Raw genomic sequence first — 13,626 nt, forward strand, 5'->3', positions numbered from 1 at the left:
ATGTTTCTTGTGTTAAAGCATCAGTTTCTCTTCCGGCTGTTAGCAACTCATTTACAGACACCCAGACTCAAGGTGAGTGCCATTGTCCTGCAGTTTCTGAAGTTAAATTCATGTTTTTTACATTTACAGAGATTTGCGTGAAGAATAACTGATGAATGAACGTCACAGGTACATCACAGGAGAAGTATGAATTCTGCTCTGTTGTCTGCTCTGTGAAAAATGATCGAGACGTCTTCATCTCATGGTATAAAGGAGATGAAATAGTGAATCACAGCAGTAGTTCTGATCTCAGCATTAATCTCAGTTTACCTTTAAAACTTCATTATAATGATACAGAATCATACAGCTGCACCGCTGCAAACCCAGTGAGCCATAAAAGCATCCGTCTACACATGAAACACCTCTGTCCACATTATGAAGGTAAAATAACACAGACGTACATCAGGAAGTCTCTTCCTACCACAACCACATTTGTGCCACTTCACACAGACAAACTGTTTCCTGGTAAAGAGAATGTGTATAAGAATGACTCCAGCAGAATCTTTTCATCTACAGACTGTCTGAAGCATTGTGGAGATGTTGAAGTTCTGATCCGCTTGATTCTGTCTGCTCTGGTGGGACTTGCTACTGTTGTGTTTCTGCTTGAACACATGTACTTCTGGTCTGTTCAGGGAAGACTTTAAGAGTTTAGTCAAATGAGACGGTCAAGACAGAGACAGAAACTTCTTCAAGACCACAATCTTTATTTGTAATGATAAAAAGCGGATCAAATTAAGTCATTTTATTTACTTTAGGTGTAGCAATTTCAACAAAGTCACATGAAGCCGAAGTGCAACTTCAGATTTTCAGTCTTTTTATTGCATTGTAACAATTACATTCTGGGCTGAATGCCCATACTCAGCTTGTTGACTTGTCAGTGTTAACTGCATTGAATAAACATCACATTATCAACCGCAAATAATGTTGGAAAAATGTAGAAGTTTCAAAAAATCATCATCATTCTGATCAGTATTTGCTTTAGTTGGGTTCTTGATTCTTGCGTTTTAACATAAGGTTTTATTGTCTCTTATGATAGTGTGCTAAAATACAATTGTTCAGGCTATGAAGATCCATTGTGATAAGCTAATAATGATTGTAGTCTTTGTGCAGTTGCCTAAATATATTTGCTGATGAGTGCATCGTGTTATTAAATTATAAGTTTTGTCTGATGCTACAGTGTGAGATTAAAGCAGTGGTATGGCTTATTATACTTCTTTGAATTGTAAGAAAATACAACAACAAAAAAAAGTTAATCAGCGAATCTATCAGACATCAAGTATCAGTGTGTGATACTCAGCAAAAGTGACAATCAACTAAAGAAAGCATGTTGCAAGCATACTGGGTAACATTTCATCTGTTCAACTGAATTATTTTGATGATTGTCACCATTGTTAAGGTTTGTATGATGAGTGTTGATGTCAGGAAAAACTTGTTTTAAACTTGGTTTAATTTGGCACAGTAGCGTTGTGAACGAGAACACTCAAATCAGTTCATCAACTCTTTTGTATTATTTATCAACTTTTTAACAGCTCAACACTCAAGAGTCCAACTAAAGCAAACATATACAGTATATCTCATAGAAGTGAGTACACCCCTCACATTTTAGTAAATGTTTTATAATATATTTTCATGTGACAACAATGGAGAAATGACACTTTGCTACACTGTAAAGTAGTGCGTGTACAGCTTGTATATCAGTGTACATTTGCTGTCCCGTCAAAATAACTCAACACACAGCCATTAATGTCTAAACTGTTGGCAACAAAAGTGAGTACACCCCCAAGTGAAAATGTCCAAATTGGGCCCAAAGTGTCAATATATTGTGTGGCCACTATTATTGACCAGTACTGCCTTAAACCTCTTGGGCATGGAGTTCACCAGAGCTTCACAGGTTGCCGCTGAAGTCCTTTTCCACATGTTGTTGGATACTAGAGACCTTGTGCTCCTCCACCGTTGAGGATGCCCCACAGAAGCTCAATAGGGTTTAGGTCTGGAGACATTCTTTCCCAGTCCATCACCTTTACCCACCGCTTCTTAATCAAGGCAGTGGTCATCTTGGAGGTGTGTTTGGGGTCATTATCATGCTGGAATACTGCCCTGCGGCCCAGTCTCTAAAAGGAGGGGATCGTGCTCTGCTTCAGACAGTCACAATACATGATGGCATTCATGGTTCCCTAAACTGTTACTCACAGTACATGATGGGATTCATGGTTCCCTCAATGAACTGTAACTCCACAGTGCCGGCAGCACTCATGCAGCCCCAGACTATGACACACCCACCACCGTGCTTGACTGTAGGCAAGACACACTTGTCTTTATACTCCTCACCTGGTTGCCGCCACACGCTTCACACCATCTGAACCAAATAAGTTTATCCTGGTCTCATCAGACCACAGGACATGGTTCCAGTAATCCCCTTGGCAATCTTCTTATAGCCTAGGCCATCTTTATGTAGGGCAACAATTCTTTTTTTTATCCTAAGAGAGTTCCTTGTCATGAGGTGCCATGTTCAACTTGCAGTGACCAGAATGAGAGAGTGAGAGCCATAACACCAAATTTAACACACCTGCTCCACATGCACACCTGAGACCTTGTAATACTAACGGATCACATGACACCAGGGAGGGAAAATGGCTAATTGGGCCCAATTTTTGACATTTACACTTGGGGAGGCTCTGTTTTTGCAAGCAGTTATGACACCAATGGCTGTGTGTTGAGTTATTTTTAGGGGACAGCAAATTTGCACTGTTAAACAAGTTGTTCACTCCCTTCTATACATTGTAGAAAAGTGTCAATTCTTCAGTGTTGTCACATAAAAATATATAATAAAATACTGTATTTACAAAAATGTGAGGGGTGTACTCACTTCTGTGAGATATTGTATACTTCATAAATGTTTCTTCGTTGGAATGAGAGTAAAATCATCGGACTCGGTCGAGACCAACTTGATCAAGTCCGAGTGCAGATACCAGAAAAATGTCTTGAGTCCGGACTCAAGAATTACACCACTGCATTATGGTTATATCTTATTCCGTGTGTGGGCAGTGTTGTTTTTCTTGGTTTAGCTTTTCTTGTCCAGCCGTGTTGCAAATTGTGAAAAGCGCTTCATAAATAAACTGAGTTTAATTGACTTGCTTTCTTGTGTCCATGTATTTCTCAATCCCTGTAAACATTGAGCTGTGTTCAGTCATTGGTTCATTTTGTGCACTGTTGATGAAAAAAAAATGAAAAAAAACCCCTCTAACTTAGCTCTGTATACTGTGTTAGGTTATATGACGCCAGTCTTCTTTTTTGATTGCACTTATGCTTTTGTTGTTCTTATGCCGACCCAATTGCTAACCCCACCTGTAAATCGCTTTGGATAAAAGCGTCCGCTAAATGACTAACTGTAAATGTAAATGTAATGCGAAAGAGGGATACACATAGTATAACAGAGACATGGGCATAGACACAATGCGTTTATACAAAAGACTAAAAGTTCAAGTTCAGATGGTTGAGCAATAAGGGTTAGTAACTGAAAATCTGTCCAATTACATACCACCACTGTGTTCTTGAATGAGCCACAGAATCAATAAAATAAATAAGTAATGTGTAAAAGAAAGGCCATCATTTTTGGCGAAAGAAATTCAAGCCGTTGAGGTGAATTTCAGGCTTTTACCCTGTGCCAATATAGTTTTAACTAAACTGAAAAACATCATAAAAGATAACAGATTCCACATATTATAATCATATCTTGTGTGTATGTGTCGGAAAAATGTGCTTGTTTATAGTTTGGTTTAACCATTTCTTTAGCTTTAAGGGGATTTATAGTAGGAATAGAATGTGTTATCTAAACTTCAACAAACATAAATAATTAATATTGATGAAGCCTTAGATCCCAGTATTATTTTATAGTGATTTTAAAGTCTTTAATTCAATGAAAACAAGTTGTAAGTCCTGTGTATAAAATATCTGCTCAGAGGAGTGACCAGGCTGAGCTATCTCTTGTCTGTGTTGCTCCTTGCAAGAAAAAAACTTTTGAACATTACCCTGAATCTTTTCAAGTGATTTGTATGTGACATCAAATTTGCTGAATTATAGTTATGCCCACGTTTAGGCTCCTGATAAAAAAAAAAAAACACTGGAGAGATTTTTTATGTTGAAATAGTTTTTATAGAATATATTACTTTATATAAAATATTTATGCATATACAAAATATAACATACAAAATTATTTATGTATATACAAAAATATAAATATTGATGACCCAGTGAAGGGCTCTCCTGTCTGCCCCAGCAACTGTTATAAAACACAGAAATGAAGTACACCAGAAGACTGTTGTAGGAATAATGATAGATTCTCTCTTCAGTCCATTTTGACTGAAGATCCTCATGTACCTACTTAGCAATTGAGGTGGTGTTGATAGGCCATGAGAGATACAAATAAATATGTAAGTCTCAAAACATTTCATAATGACTGGTGTAAGTGCATATAATTGTTCTAAGGCTACAAATAACTTCGTTTTAGCAAAAGAATAATTGTGGCATAATTCAGACAAAATGAAATTGTGGATATACACTGGAATTGAAGATAAAAATAGCGGAGTTTGGTGGTCTGTCTTCAGATGTGTCTTGAAGGTTGTGATGCACTCAGCAGACTGTGATGTCGTCAGGACCTGAGGTATTTACATCACTGGCAACAGAGGTTGATGGTTCTGGGGACTTTCATTGTCTATGGTTATGACAGAATCCGTAGATGTTTCGTCACGTTCTGAAGAGTTGGCAGACATGCCACAGTGTGTTTCCTGTACCCTTTTAAACCAGTTTTTGATTTTCTAGAGTGCAAGAAGGAAAGAAGAACAAGATCCAAAGAAAATTATTTAATAATTAAACAGAAGTGTTGAAATCTAATTATTTCTAACCCAATATAGAAGATTATAAATCATTTTTTTTACAAAGTTAAGATTAAAACATATTCTTGTACTTGCCTCTTTATTTTTGTACATTAAATAAATCAGCAGCAGCAGGACAACAGCTAATATGGATAAACGTATGGCAAGTGCTTCGCTAGTTGAAGAGGTGTTTGGTGATTCAGTTTCTGTTCTTGGGGTGGAATTTTCTGTAACAAACAAGCAATAACGCAAACCAGTTAAAACTTACCTACAACTCCAAACATTAACAACAAAGCACTACATAGAGATATTTAAACAGATTAAATGTCAGGTATCTTCATGAATCCAGCTTTAACAAACAAAGTTAGTTGGATTACTAACAGTTTGTGAAAATTGCATAAAACGGTTTTACTTTCGGCCAAGAAAACAAACACAGAATTGAGTAAATGCCTGTTACTAGACCTTCATGTGTCTGAACATTATGTGTTGTGCAGCTACTCCTGCTTATCCAAAGAATCTAAACAGCGATTTAGATTTAAGATGAAATAGACACAACATACATTGTCAAGTTTACAGCGGTACAGTCATGACATAAGATATAAGAATGCTTACCGACAATAACATTGAACGGTTCTTCCTTGTCACCGGCAAATTGAAAAACATAGCTCCCAGCGTCACTCTCCGTCACATTATGAAGAACTATAACGTATTTGTCATTGACCGTCAGGACAGAGAATCGAGGAGATGTCGAGTAGTTTCCACATCCTCTACTCTCTTCCTCAGGAGAACACCATCTTAAGACAACACTCCCGTTTTTTTCTAATGTCCACCTGCCATCGGGTTTTATCTTAGAGATGTTTCTAAGATGAGCCTCTTGCTCGCCTTCCTTTAACGTCACCGATCCATTGACAACATCACCTGTTAATGTAAATACTGTTGTTTACCGAATAACTTTCATAGTGTGAAGTATTTGATTTAATCATGTCATCAATTTAAAAACGCGTTTTATAGGAGAACAAAACACGAAACAAAAGCACGATGACCATTGCAATACGTACCCTTAACTTTGATGTAAAGAAGAAATATCACGGCTACGTATTGGCCCACGCGCATTTTTAATGTTTTTATGACTTTAAATGCGCAGCGATCAAACACGTGGAGACATGTAGCGGCCGGCGGAGATGTTCCTCGCGCGAGCCCGTAATACAAGAAGAGTTTACATCACACGCCCACCATGTGACCATGCGCAGGTAGGCTACATCAGGTTAATGCTAGTATTTACCCACCCCGGAAAACAACTACCTTTTATTAAATGTGAATTATAATTCTTAATCTTTATCGTTTATTTTGTTTTTAGACAACAAACCAACTGCTTTGCAAATAAAACGGGTTTAAACACCAGTGGTGACATCATCTGGTCCGAGGCCTAAGACACTTCTGGAATGTTCCGTCAGTCTATGCCACCCGAACCGGTTCGAACCAGCTATTAATGGGTCCGTTGGTTCACCGCTATGCTCCTTTATGTGTTTTAGCTCTAATGTGTTTTTTTAAATGTTTTTATTTCATATGATTGAGTTTAATAGCAACTAGCAGTAGCGGTTTGTTTGTTTATAGGCTAACCTGAAAGTAATGAGAATTCGGTATTTCATCATTATTTTGTTTTGTATATCGTGTATTTAGGTGTTTAACTGTTCAGCGATGATGAAACATTGAATAAATGTGTTTAACATAATTTTTTTTAGCTTCTGTTGTGTATGGTTTTCTGTGCTGTATAACTGTGATACTTCACATTGACGCTTGTTTACAAGTGAAGCTTGTCTAGTTTTAAAGCTAATGTACAGTACACATATATAACTGACCCCACAACAAGCTGTAATTGAGTAAAGAATTTGTACACAAACTATTACAAAGAGAATGAATTTATTTATTCTGCTATTAAAGTCAATTAATTGATGCATTTTGAAGAGACAGAATGTAAGCTGTTCAAGTGTTTATGGAACAAACACAAGATAGAGAATAATAATCATATATTTCTCATCACCTGTGTGTGGGTCAAAGGGATGTGCAGATTTATATAAAAATTAAATACATGTTTGTCTACTATGATGTTTTAAATATCGTAGTGAAATATAATGTAAATATATTGGTGACACAATGTTTCTAACTATAAATTGTAATTCAGGGTCATCCATTGTAAACAGTATAACATCCATGTTGTTAAACTTCATAAATATTCACATATATTAGTATTTTAATGCATTTCTGTATATGCATATATAAATTTTAGAGACCACAGTTGCTAGTTGCCCTTTGAATATAAAGCATTCACTCCAAACAAAATGCTTATGGCAAAATGCAGTTACAGTGTATGGTAAAAAAAAAAAAACAGTAAACATACAGTGATCATCAACTTCCACCATTTGAAACAGATTTTAATGTCAAATTGACTGTTGAGTTTGATTGCATTGAGATTGATGCTTGCAGAAACAATGCTATGAATTCCATTGTAAAACCGAAAGCTGAATTCAAAGAGTATAGAGTGCAAAAGTCAATGTATCCTCGATCAAGCCATGAACTCAATAAACAATCTTTTGTAAAAGACTATATTCAAGCAGGTTAAAGTGACAATGTTGTTTTTCCTTGTACCAATTGATAGATATGATCGATTATACTATCTTGTCATTGATCCAAATGATACCATGCTGTCGTTCCATATTGTACGCCACATAAAAAACAAACACAAAATGTATGCCTGTACTCTTGTTCAAAATGTCATCGTCCTAAGAAAATACAAAATTGTTTTGCACAAATTTATAGAATATAATGCATATTTGAATACAATGTATATACAAAATGCACAGAATTTATAAATATACCTAAATATACCTATACCTATTTATAAATATACCTATACCAACTAGGTTGCCTTTTTACAAATATAAATACACCTGTTTACATTTACTCATTAGGCTTTTAAATAACTGAGGAATATTGTACGCATAACCCTTACAGAATAGTAAAGAAGCTACAGCCAAAGTAAAAATTCAGAGAAAATAGAGAAAGTGTTTATGGAGGTCTACACACATGTGTCTTGAATGATGTGATGGTCTCAGCAGATTGTGATGTAAGGAAGCCTGGAGGTTCATTCCACCACTGAGCAACAAAGATCGAAGGGTCTTTACAGTTTTATTGTCAGCTGTTGTGATGGAATCAGCAGACGCTTCATCTACAGCACTGGTTTTCAATCCTGAGTACCTGAGCCTGGGGACCCACCACTCTACACATTTTGTATATCTCTTTTAAATGACACAGCTAGTTCAATTCATGGATGTCTCACTTAATGAGCTGATGATTTGAGTCAGGTGTGTTAGATAAGGGAGACATTCAAAATGTGCAGAGTGGTGGGTCCCCAGGCTCAGGTATGAAAACCACTGATCTAAAGGACAGGTGATTACTATAGAAAACTAAATGACTGTGGTCCAGCAGCCGCTGCATCACGCAAACAATTCCAGCAGGTGGTGAGAATGTACCACGTGTCACAAAAAAAGAAAACACGCAGAGAAAGAGCAGCTCATGCTTTGAAAAGCAGTAAGTGTTGTGATGTTGTTGTTTGTTAATTTCATCATGAATGTGATTCTAATTTAATTTTTGTTTGTTGTTCGATCAGAGTATTTTTTTTCTCACTTATGGCCTGTCATCTGTCAACAAGGCAGACTTATTCACTGCCTTCGCCAGTGTGTCAAACCTCAATCTTTAAGCACTGACTGAAACATGGATCTGTAGAGAGAACACTGCTACTCCATCGGCCCTCTTCACCAACTTCACCCACACTCCCGTCATTCTGGGCGAGGTAACACCTGGAAATTCACTCTTCTTATCTCTGCAATAACTCCTTATTCAAATATCATGCTATTACCATCAGTAATGCATCAGACATGTATAGTGTTGTCATCTATCACCCTCCAGGTCAACTGCAACTTCTTAGAGGAGCTTGACATGCTGTTGTCCTCAATCCCCGAAGATGGCACCTTGTAAACCCCTCCCACCCACAGAGGAGGACAACAGCTAGATCTTGCCTTGACTCGTAACTGCACATCTAATAATAACATCTAGTTACTCCCTGCATGTCTCTGACCATTTCTTTATCCAGTTCAGTGTAACTCTCCCTGTAATATAACCAGCCACCCCAACTCTGTTTCTTTCCATCGTAACCTATGTTCCCTCTTTCTTTCCCACCAGCTGTGCATCCCTGGTGTCTTCCTCCCTACTGACCACAACCCTTTACTCCTCTCTTAACATTGAGGAAGCTACAGATAGTCTTTGTGTACCTTTAACATCCTGACTTGACAATGTCTACCCTCTCAACTCCAGGCCTGCACGTGCATCACCCTCTTGTCCCTGCCTTTCTGAGGCTCTTCGTGACCATCGGACCGAGCAAAAGGCTGCAGACACCCTGACCTCACTATAGGTAGCAATCTCTTCTTACTCCTACTTCTCATCTAACTAAATCCTTTTAACTTTCACGTTTCAAGTTTGCTTTCTTTCTAAAGCACATTTATAAACAGCAACCAGACTGATGAAAAGTGCTGAACAGTATGGACAATAATATAAAAATAAGATGTATATGAAACCCTAAAACCGTGACATTCAAACGCAACAACTCATCACTATAAAACAAAAGAGACAATGCATATAAGAGCAAAATTCATCCTTAATCAAATGCAAAGTCGAAATAGTATACCTTTTAAAGAAGATTAAAAAAAGCGTGGACAGACAGTGCTGATCTGATATACGCAGGCAGGCCATTCCAGAGCCTGGGGCCAGCAATGGCAAAAGCTCTTTCCCCCTTTGCTTAAGCCGGGCTCTAGGGGTGGATAGAAGGCTCTGAGCCCCAGACCTCACAGATCGTGGTGGAGTATAGGGATGGAGAAGCTTGACAAATAACCCGGTGCCACGTTGAGTAGTGATTTTAAAACATAAGGTAAAATTTTAAGCTCAATGCTAAAATGAATAGGCAGCCAAGGTCTGACTTTTGTTTCCCTGGAATTAAATTTGCAGCATCATTTTGCACCAATTGAAGGCGATGTATAGAAGATTTGGATGCCCCAATGTAAAGGGAGTAACAATAATCCAATCTGGATGAAATCAGTGCATGAACAGCAGTCTCAAGAGATTTAGTAGATAGAATAGGTTTAATCTTAGAAAGAAGACGCAATTGAAAGAAGCAGGAGCTGATCACTGCGTTAATTTGCCTGTCAAGACGAAGCTAAATAGTCCAGATCAATATTGTTGCCCTACGCTTTCCGGTTGAACCAAAGACAATAACCTCAGTTTTGGATTAATAAATATACCAATTTACCAATAAATTGGTAAAACCATATTTTTACCTAGTCAAAACAATCAAAAAGGGAGTTCCATGTATAAGGATCATTGCGTTTTATGGGGAGTACATTTGCATATCCTCCGCATAACAATAAAATGATACGCCATGTTTTCTAAAAATGGAAGTAAGTGGGGAGTAAGTAAAGGGCCAATGTGTCAATAGTTTGTTTTAAGAAATGGGGGGGACATCATGTGGAGAGTAAGACGGTTTTGGGTAAGACTGATTGACTGAAGAGAAACCGTGTGAAGACAGTCCAAGGTACCAAAGATTAACATATTTAGATGGTGCGTTCAAATACACTCTTTGCAGCTGCGATTTCAGGGTAACTATCTTTTCACAGAAGAACTCAAAATTTAAGGATTTAAGACAGAGTTAACAGAAAGTAAGACTTTAGAGCTATATACCATTAGAAAAATATTTATAATTAGCAGATTTTAAAGCATTCTGAAAGGAAACAAGAGAAGATCCGAGCAGATAAAAATGGTATGTGCAATTTGTTTTTCTTCCAGACTTGTCTCAACATATGAATATTCTCGTTATGTTCTCGAGTTAAGCAGATTTAGATGCTGTCCAGCATCCAGGTCCGGTGAAGTTGATTCCAGCAACAGAGACGTACTAGCTTCAAGAAAAGATGGTAGCGAAGTCGTCACGATAAAGGGGAGAGAAGAAGTGAGACAGTTTTACAGAGGATGCTGCAATAGGTCTAGACTGCATAGAAGACATATTAAATAAAACAGGTAGATGATCAAAAACCACTGAGTCAGCAGTCTGTACATAAGTTATGTGGAGACCATGAGAAAGAACAAAATCCAAAGCCTATTTGTGTGCATAGGAGCTTTCACCCACTGCACCAAATCAAAAGAATCAATAATATTAACAAAATCTTTTGTGAACGGTTAAGATTGACAACACGCATGTATGTTAAAATCCCCAAGCAGCAAAAACTGATTTTACTTGATAACACAGTCACCCACAAAAGCTGTGAAATCAATTATGAAGTCTTTGACCAGATGACTATCAACTCCCTTCTTTCTCTCCTCTCATGAAGACTGATTTCTCCAAAATTCTTCCACTCACCCGGCCTACCACGTGTCCCCTCGACCCAATCCCCATCATTGAATCCCATAGTGTCTATTTTTCCTACTATGGCAGTAAATGGGTGATAAGACCTGATTGGTTACTGACATTCTTCCAAATATCTCCCATTGTATTTAGCCGAATGTATATGGGTTTAAAACTACAGTACTAGAGAGTGAGTAAATGTTGATAAATTTTCAGGAAACAAAACCTTAATCTTCACATAAATATAATGATATGATCGTGATTACACTTTTTTTAGCATGAATATTAATGTGAATCATGAAGTTAAAAGTTGTCTTGGACAAGAACTGTTTCTCTTGCACACTCATCCCACAACACGCATGAATGCTGAACATGTGACTTCATCAATCTTCCAGATTCTTGTGTGTTGTGTTCTGTGATTAATTGTTAAATTAAACTGAACTATGGATAGTAAAGTCTTTATGGTTTTAAGGATATAAACGAATAAGATTCAAGTTTTCTTTACTGTAATTAATACAGAAGCAGTTTATTGAAATTGTGAGAATGGAGAAACACACCCCACAGCAAACAGTCCTGTAAATGTTGAGCTCTTTTAAGATGCCAGAAGTCATATGAAGTGAGTGAGTGAATGGGTGATTCCAGTATATAATGTGGATCTGCATTGTTATTGGCAGAATTAAACAAGCTATTGACATAACATATTTCATATTGCATTAGGGGAAACAGTAATTCAGAGTGCACTGTATATAATATGTTTCTACATAAATTTGGAAATATTTACAGATGTTAGAAAAATCAAATTAGGCACTTTCTGTGGTTTTTGTTAAATATTAAATATGTACTCAATGACCGTAAATTCATAGTAGTATTTATCTGATATAAGTAAATTACTGCATTAATGTCTATATACAGTGAAAGCTTTTCTTTCTTTTTTTAAACCTCTCGGTGTGTTCTGTATTTTTTTTTAACCTATTTTTAGTTTTGTACATTACATTTACATTTAGTCATATTGCAGACGTTTTTATCCAAAGTAAATGCATAAAATTAGAGTTTGAAGTACCTGCAACTGCTCCAGCCGCCTCAAAAGAATATTTATGTTCACAGTAATAAAATCCTAACACAACAATCTGCCGCATCCAGGTACTTTCCTAATTTATGAGGGTGAGGGTGGCATCTTCAACTGCACGCTCAACTCTATAGGCAAACTGCAGAGGATCCAATTTCCCAATCATCCGTAGACTTACAATAGGATCCTTAGCATGTGACTTTTTTGGCAGTGGCATAATAGTACTCTCTTTCCAGGCCTGAGGTACGACATTACAATCTAACACCAGCTGAAAAAGCTGTGTTAGCACTCCCTCCAGTGTTGCACAATCCCTCTGCACCTTACACTTTATTCCATTAGGCCATATTATGTAAATATGACCACCATCTCTAGCGCTTCACGCTCACACCTTTATAAACAGTAACTTCATATAACCGCTGTAAAATGTATATTATTTTGCTTATGATGTAGCGCTAAATTGTGCATTTTTAAACCCTTATGATGCTGCTCAATATAAATTGGCTCCAGGTTTTGACCAAGAACAAACATTTTGCTTTATGAATTTACAATTTTTGTTAAATAAAAATGAGTGGTCATGAGTAATAATGTCAATCATCTCTGGAAATACATAATTATGTGTGTACAGTTTAGTGTATACCACCGACTTGTCTGACTAACGAAAGAGAAGATCATAACGAATAGTTTTACTAATCCCACTCAATTGTTTGCACATCTCTCTGGTAAAACAGCTGTCGGTTTCATCTAAACCCCATTGCATGCTTTCAAATCATAAAGATAACGTCGGATTGAACAAATGATATAAAAGTTATCTAAATTGAGGTCCAAGGTATGCAAATGTATATAAATGTTATGGTAAGCGGGACTGTAAACACACAAGGGCGGTTTAACACACAGGGTTACAGTCTAGTTTCATTTTGTCTCAAGATGCACACCAGTAATGTTTTCTTGTAAGGCATGTTTGTAAAAAATACTCAAATGTCCTAATTTAACATGTCTTTTGATATCGTGAACTCCGTGATTTTACAATTTATTGCCAATAGATGAATAACATGTTTTTCTTGTGCAATTATATAGCTTAAAAAAATCATTAAACATAATTAGATCCTTATCTACACACACACATTATGTTTGTTTATGACTTAACAAGTGATTTGTTATCCCTATGTTAAAGCTACTTCAAAAACACAATTTGGACTTTTTTTTGA

The 13,626-nt window shown here is 36.9% G+C and overlaps 2 protein-coding genes and 1 long non-coding RNA gene across 8 annotated transcripts in view; 2 read left to right on the forward strand and 1 right to left on the reverse strand.

Moving 5' to 3' along the window:
- LOC130409237 (CD48 antigen-like) overlaps positions 1–1,223 on the forward strand; it is a 30,919-nt gene extending 29,696 nt beyond the window's left edge. For 3 of the 6 annotated variants that reach the window (XM_056733091.1, XM_056733089.1, XM_056733090.1), the window contains 2 exons: positions 19–72; positions 169–1,223. In XM_056733091.1, coding sequence (XP_056589069.1) covers positions 19–72; positions 169–683 — 569 coding nt within the window. In that variant the 3' untranslated portion in view covers positions 684–1,223. The remainder of the gene's footprint in view (positions 1–18; positions 73–168) is intronic. The other 3 variants (XM_056733092.1, XM_056733094.1, XM_056733093.1) reach the window with 3 other exon arrangements.
- A 3,072-nt stretch (positions 1,224–4,295) lies between these two features.
- LOC130409484 (uncharacterized) lies at positions 4,296–6,154 on the reverse strand. The gene is made up of 4 exons (XM_056733484.1): positions 5,969–6,154; positions 5,523–5,828; positions 5,007–5,137; positions 4,296–4,853 (listed from the first exon to the last, which is right to left on the reverse strand). Exons 1-4 carry the CDS (start codon positions 6,021–6,023, stop codon positions 4,704–4,706), a joined length of 642 nt encoding a protein of 213 aa, XP_056589462.1. The 5' UTR covers positions 6,024–6,154; the 3' UTR covers positions 4,296–4,703.
- LOC130409485 (uncharacterized) lies at positions 5,712–6,642 on the forward strand. Its single transcript, XR_008904856.1, has 3 exons — positions 5,712–5,836; positions 6,055–6,160; positions 6,268–6,642. It is a non-coding gene; the product is annotated as an uncharacterized LOC130409485 (long non-coding RNA).
- The last annotated feature ends 6,984 nt before the right edge of the window (positions 6,643–13,626 follow it).

This window comes from Triplophysa dalaica, chromosome 20 (genome assembly GCF_015846415.1).
Source record: "Triplophysa dalaica isolate WHDGS20190420 chromosome 20, ASM1584641v1, whole genome shotgun sequence".
Classification (NCBI taxonomy): Eukaryota; Metazoa; Chordata; class Actinopteri; order Cypriniformes; family Nemacheilidae; genus Triplophysa; species Triplophysa dalaica.

What these genes read in the sequence shown, in the direction of transcription:
- LOC130409484 (XM_056733484.1), bottom strand. Translation starts at nt 6,023, where the DNA reads ATGCGCGTGGGCCAATACGTAGCCGTGATATTTCTTCTTTACATCAAA. An exon ending in TCTTTACATCAAAGTTAAGG is followed by an intron (nt 5,829 to 5,968) that starts GTACGTATTGCA and finishes TTACATTAACAG; the next exon opens with GTGATGTTGTCAATGGATCG. An exon ending in TAATGTACAAAAATAAAGAG is followed by an intron (nt 4,854 to 5,006) that starts GCAAGTACAAGA and finishes CTTGCACTCTAG; the next exon opens with AAAATCAAAAACTGGTTTAA.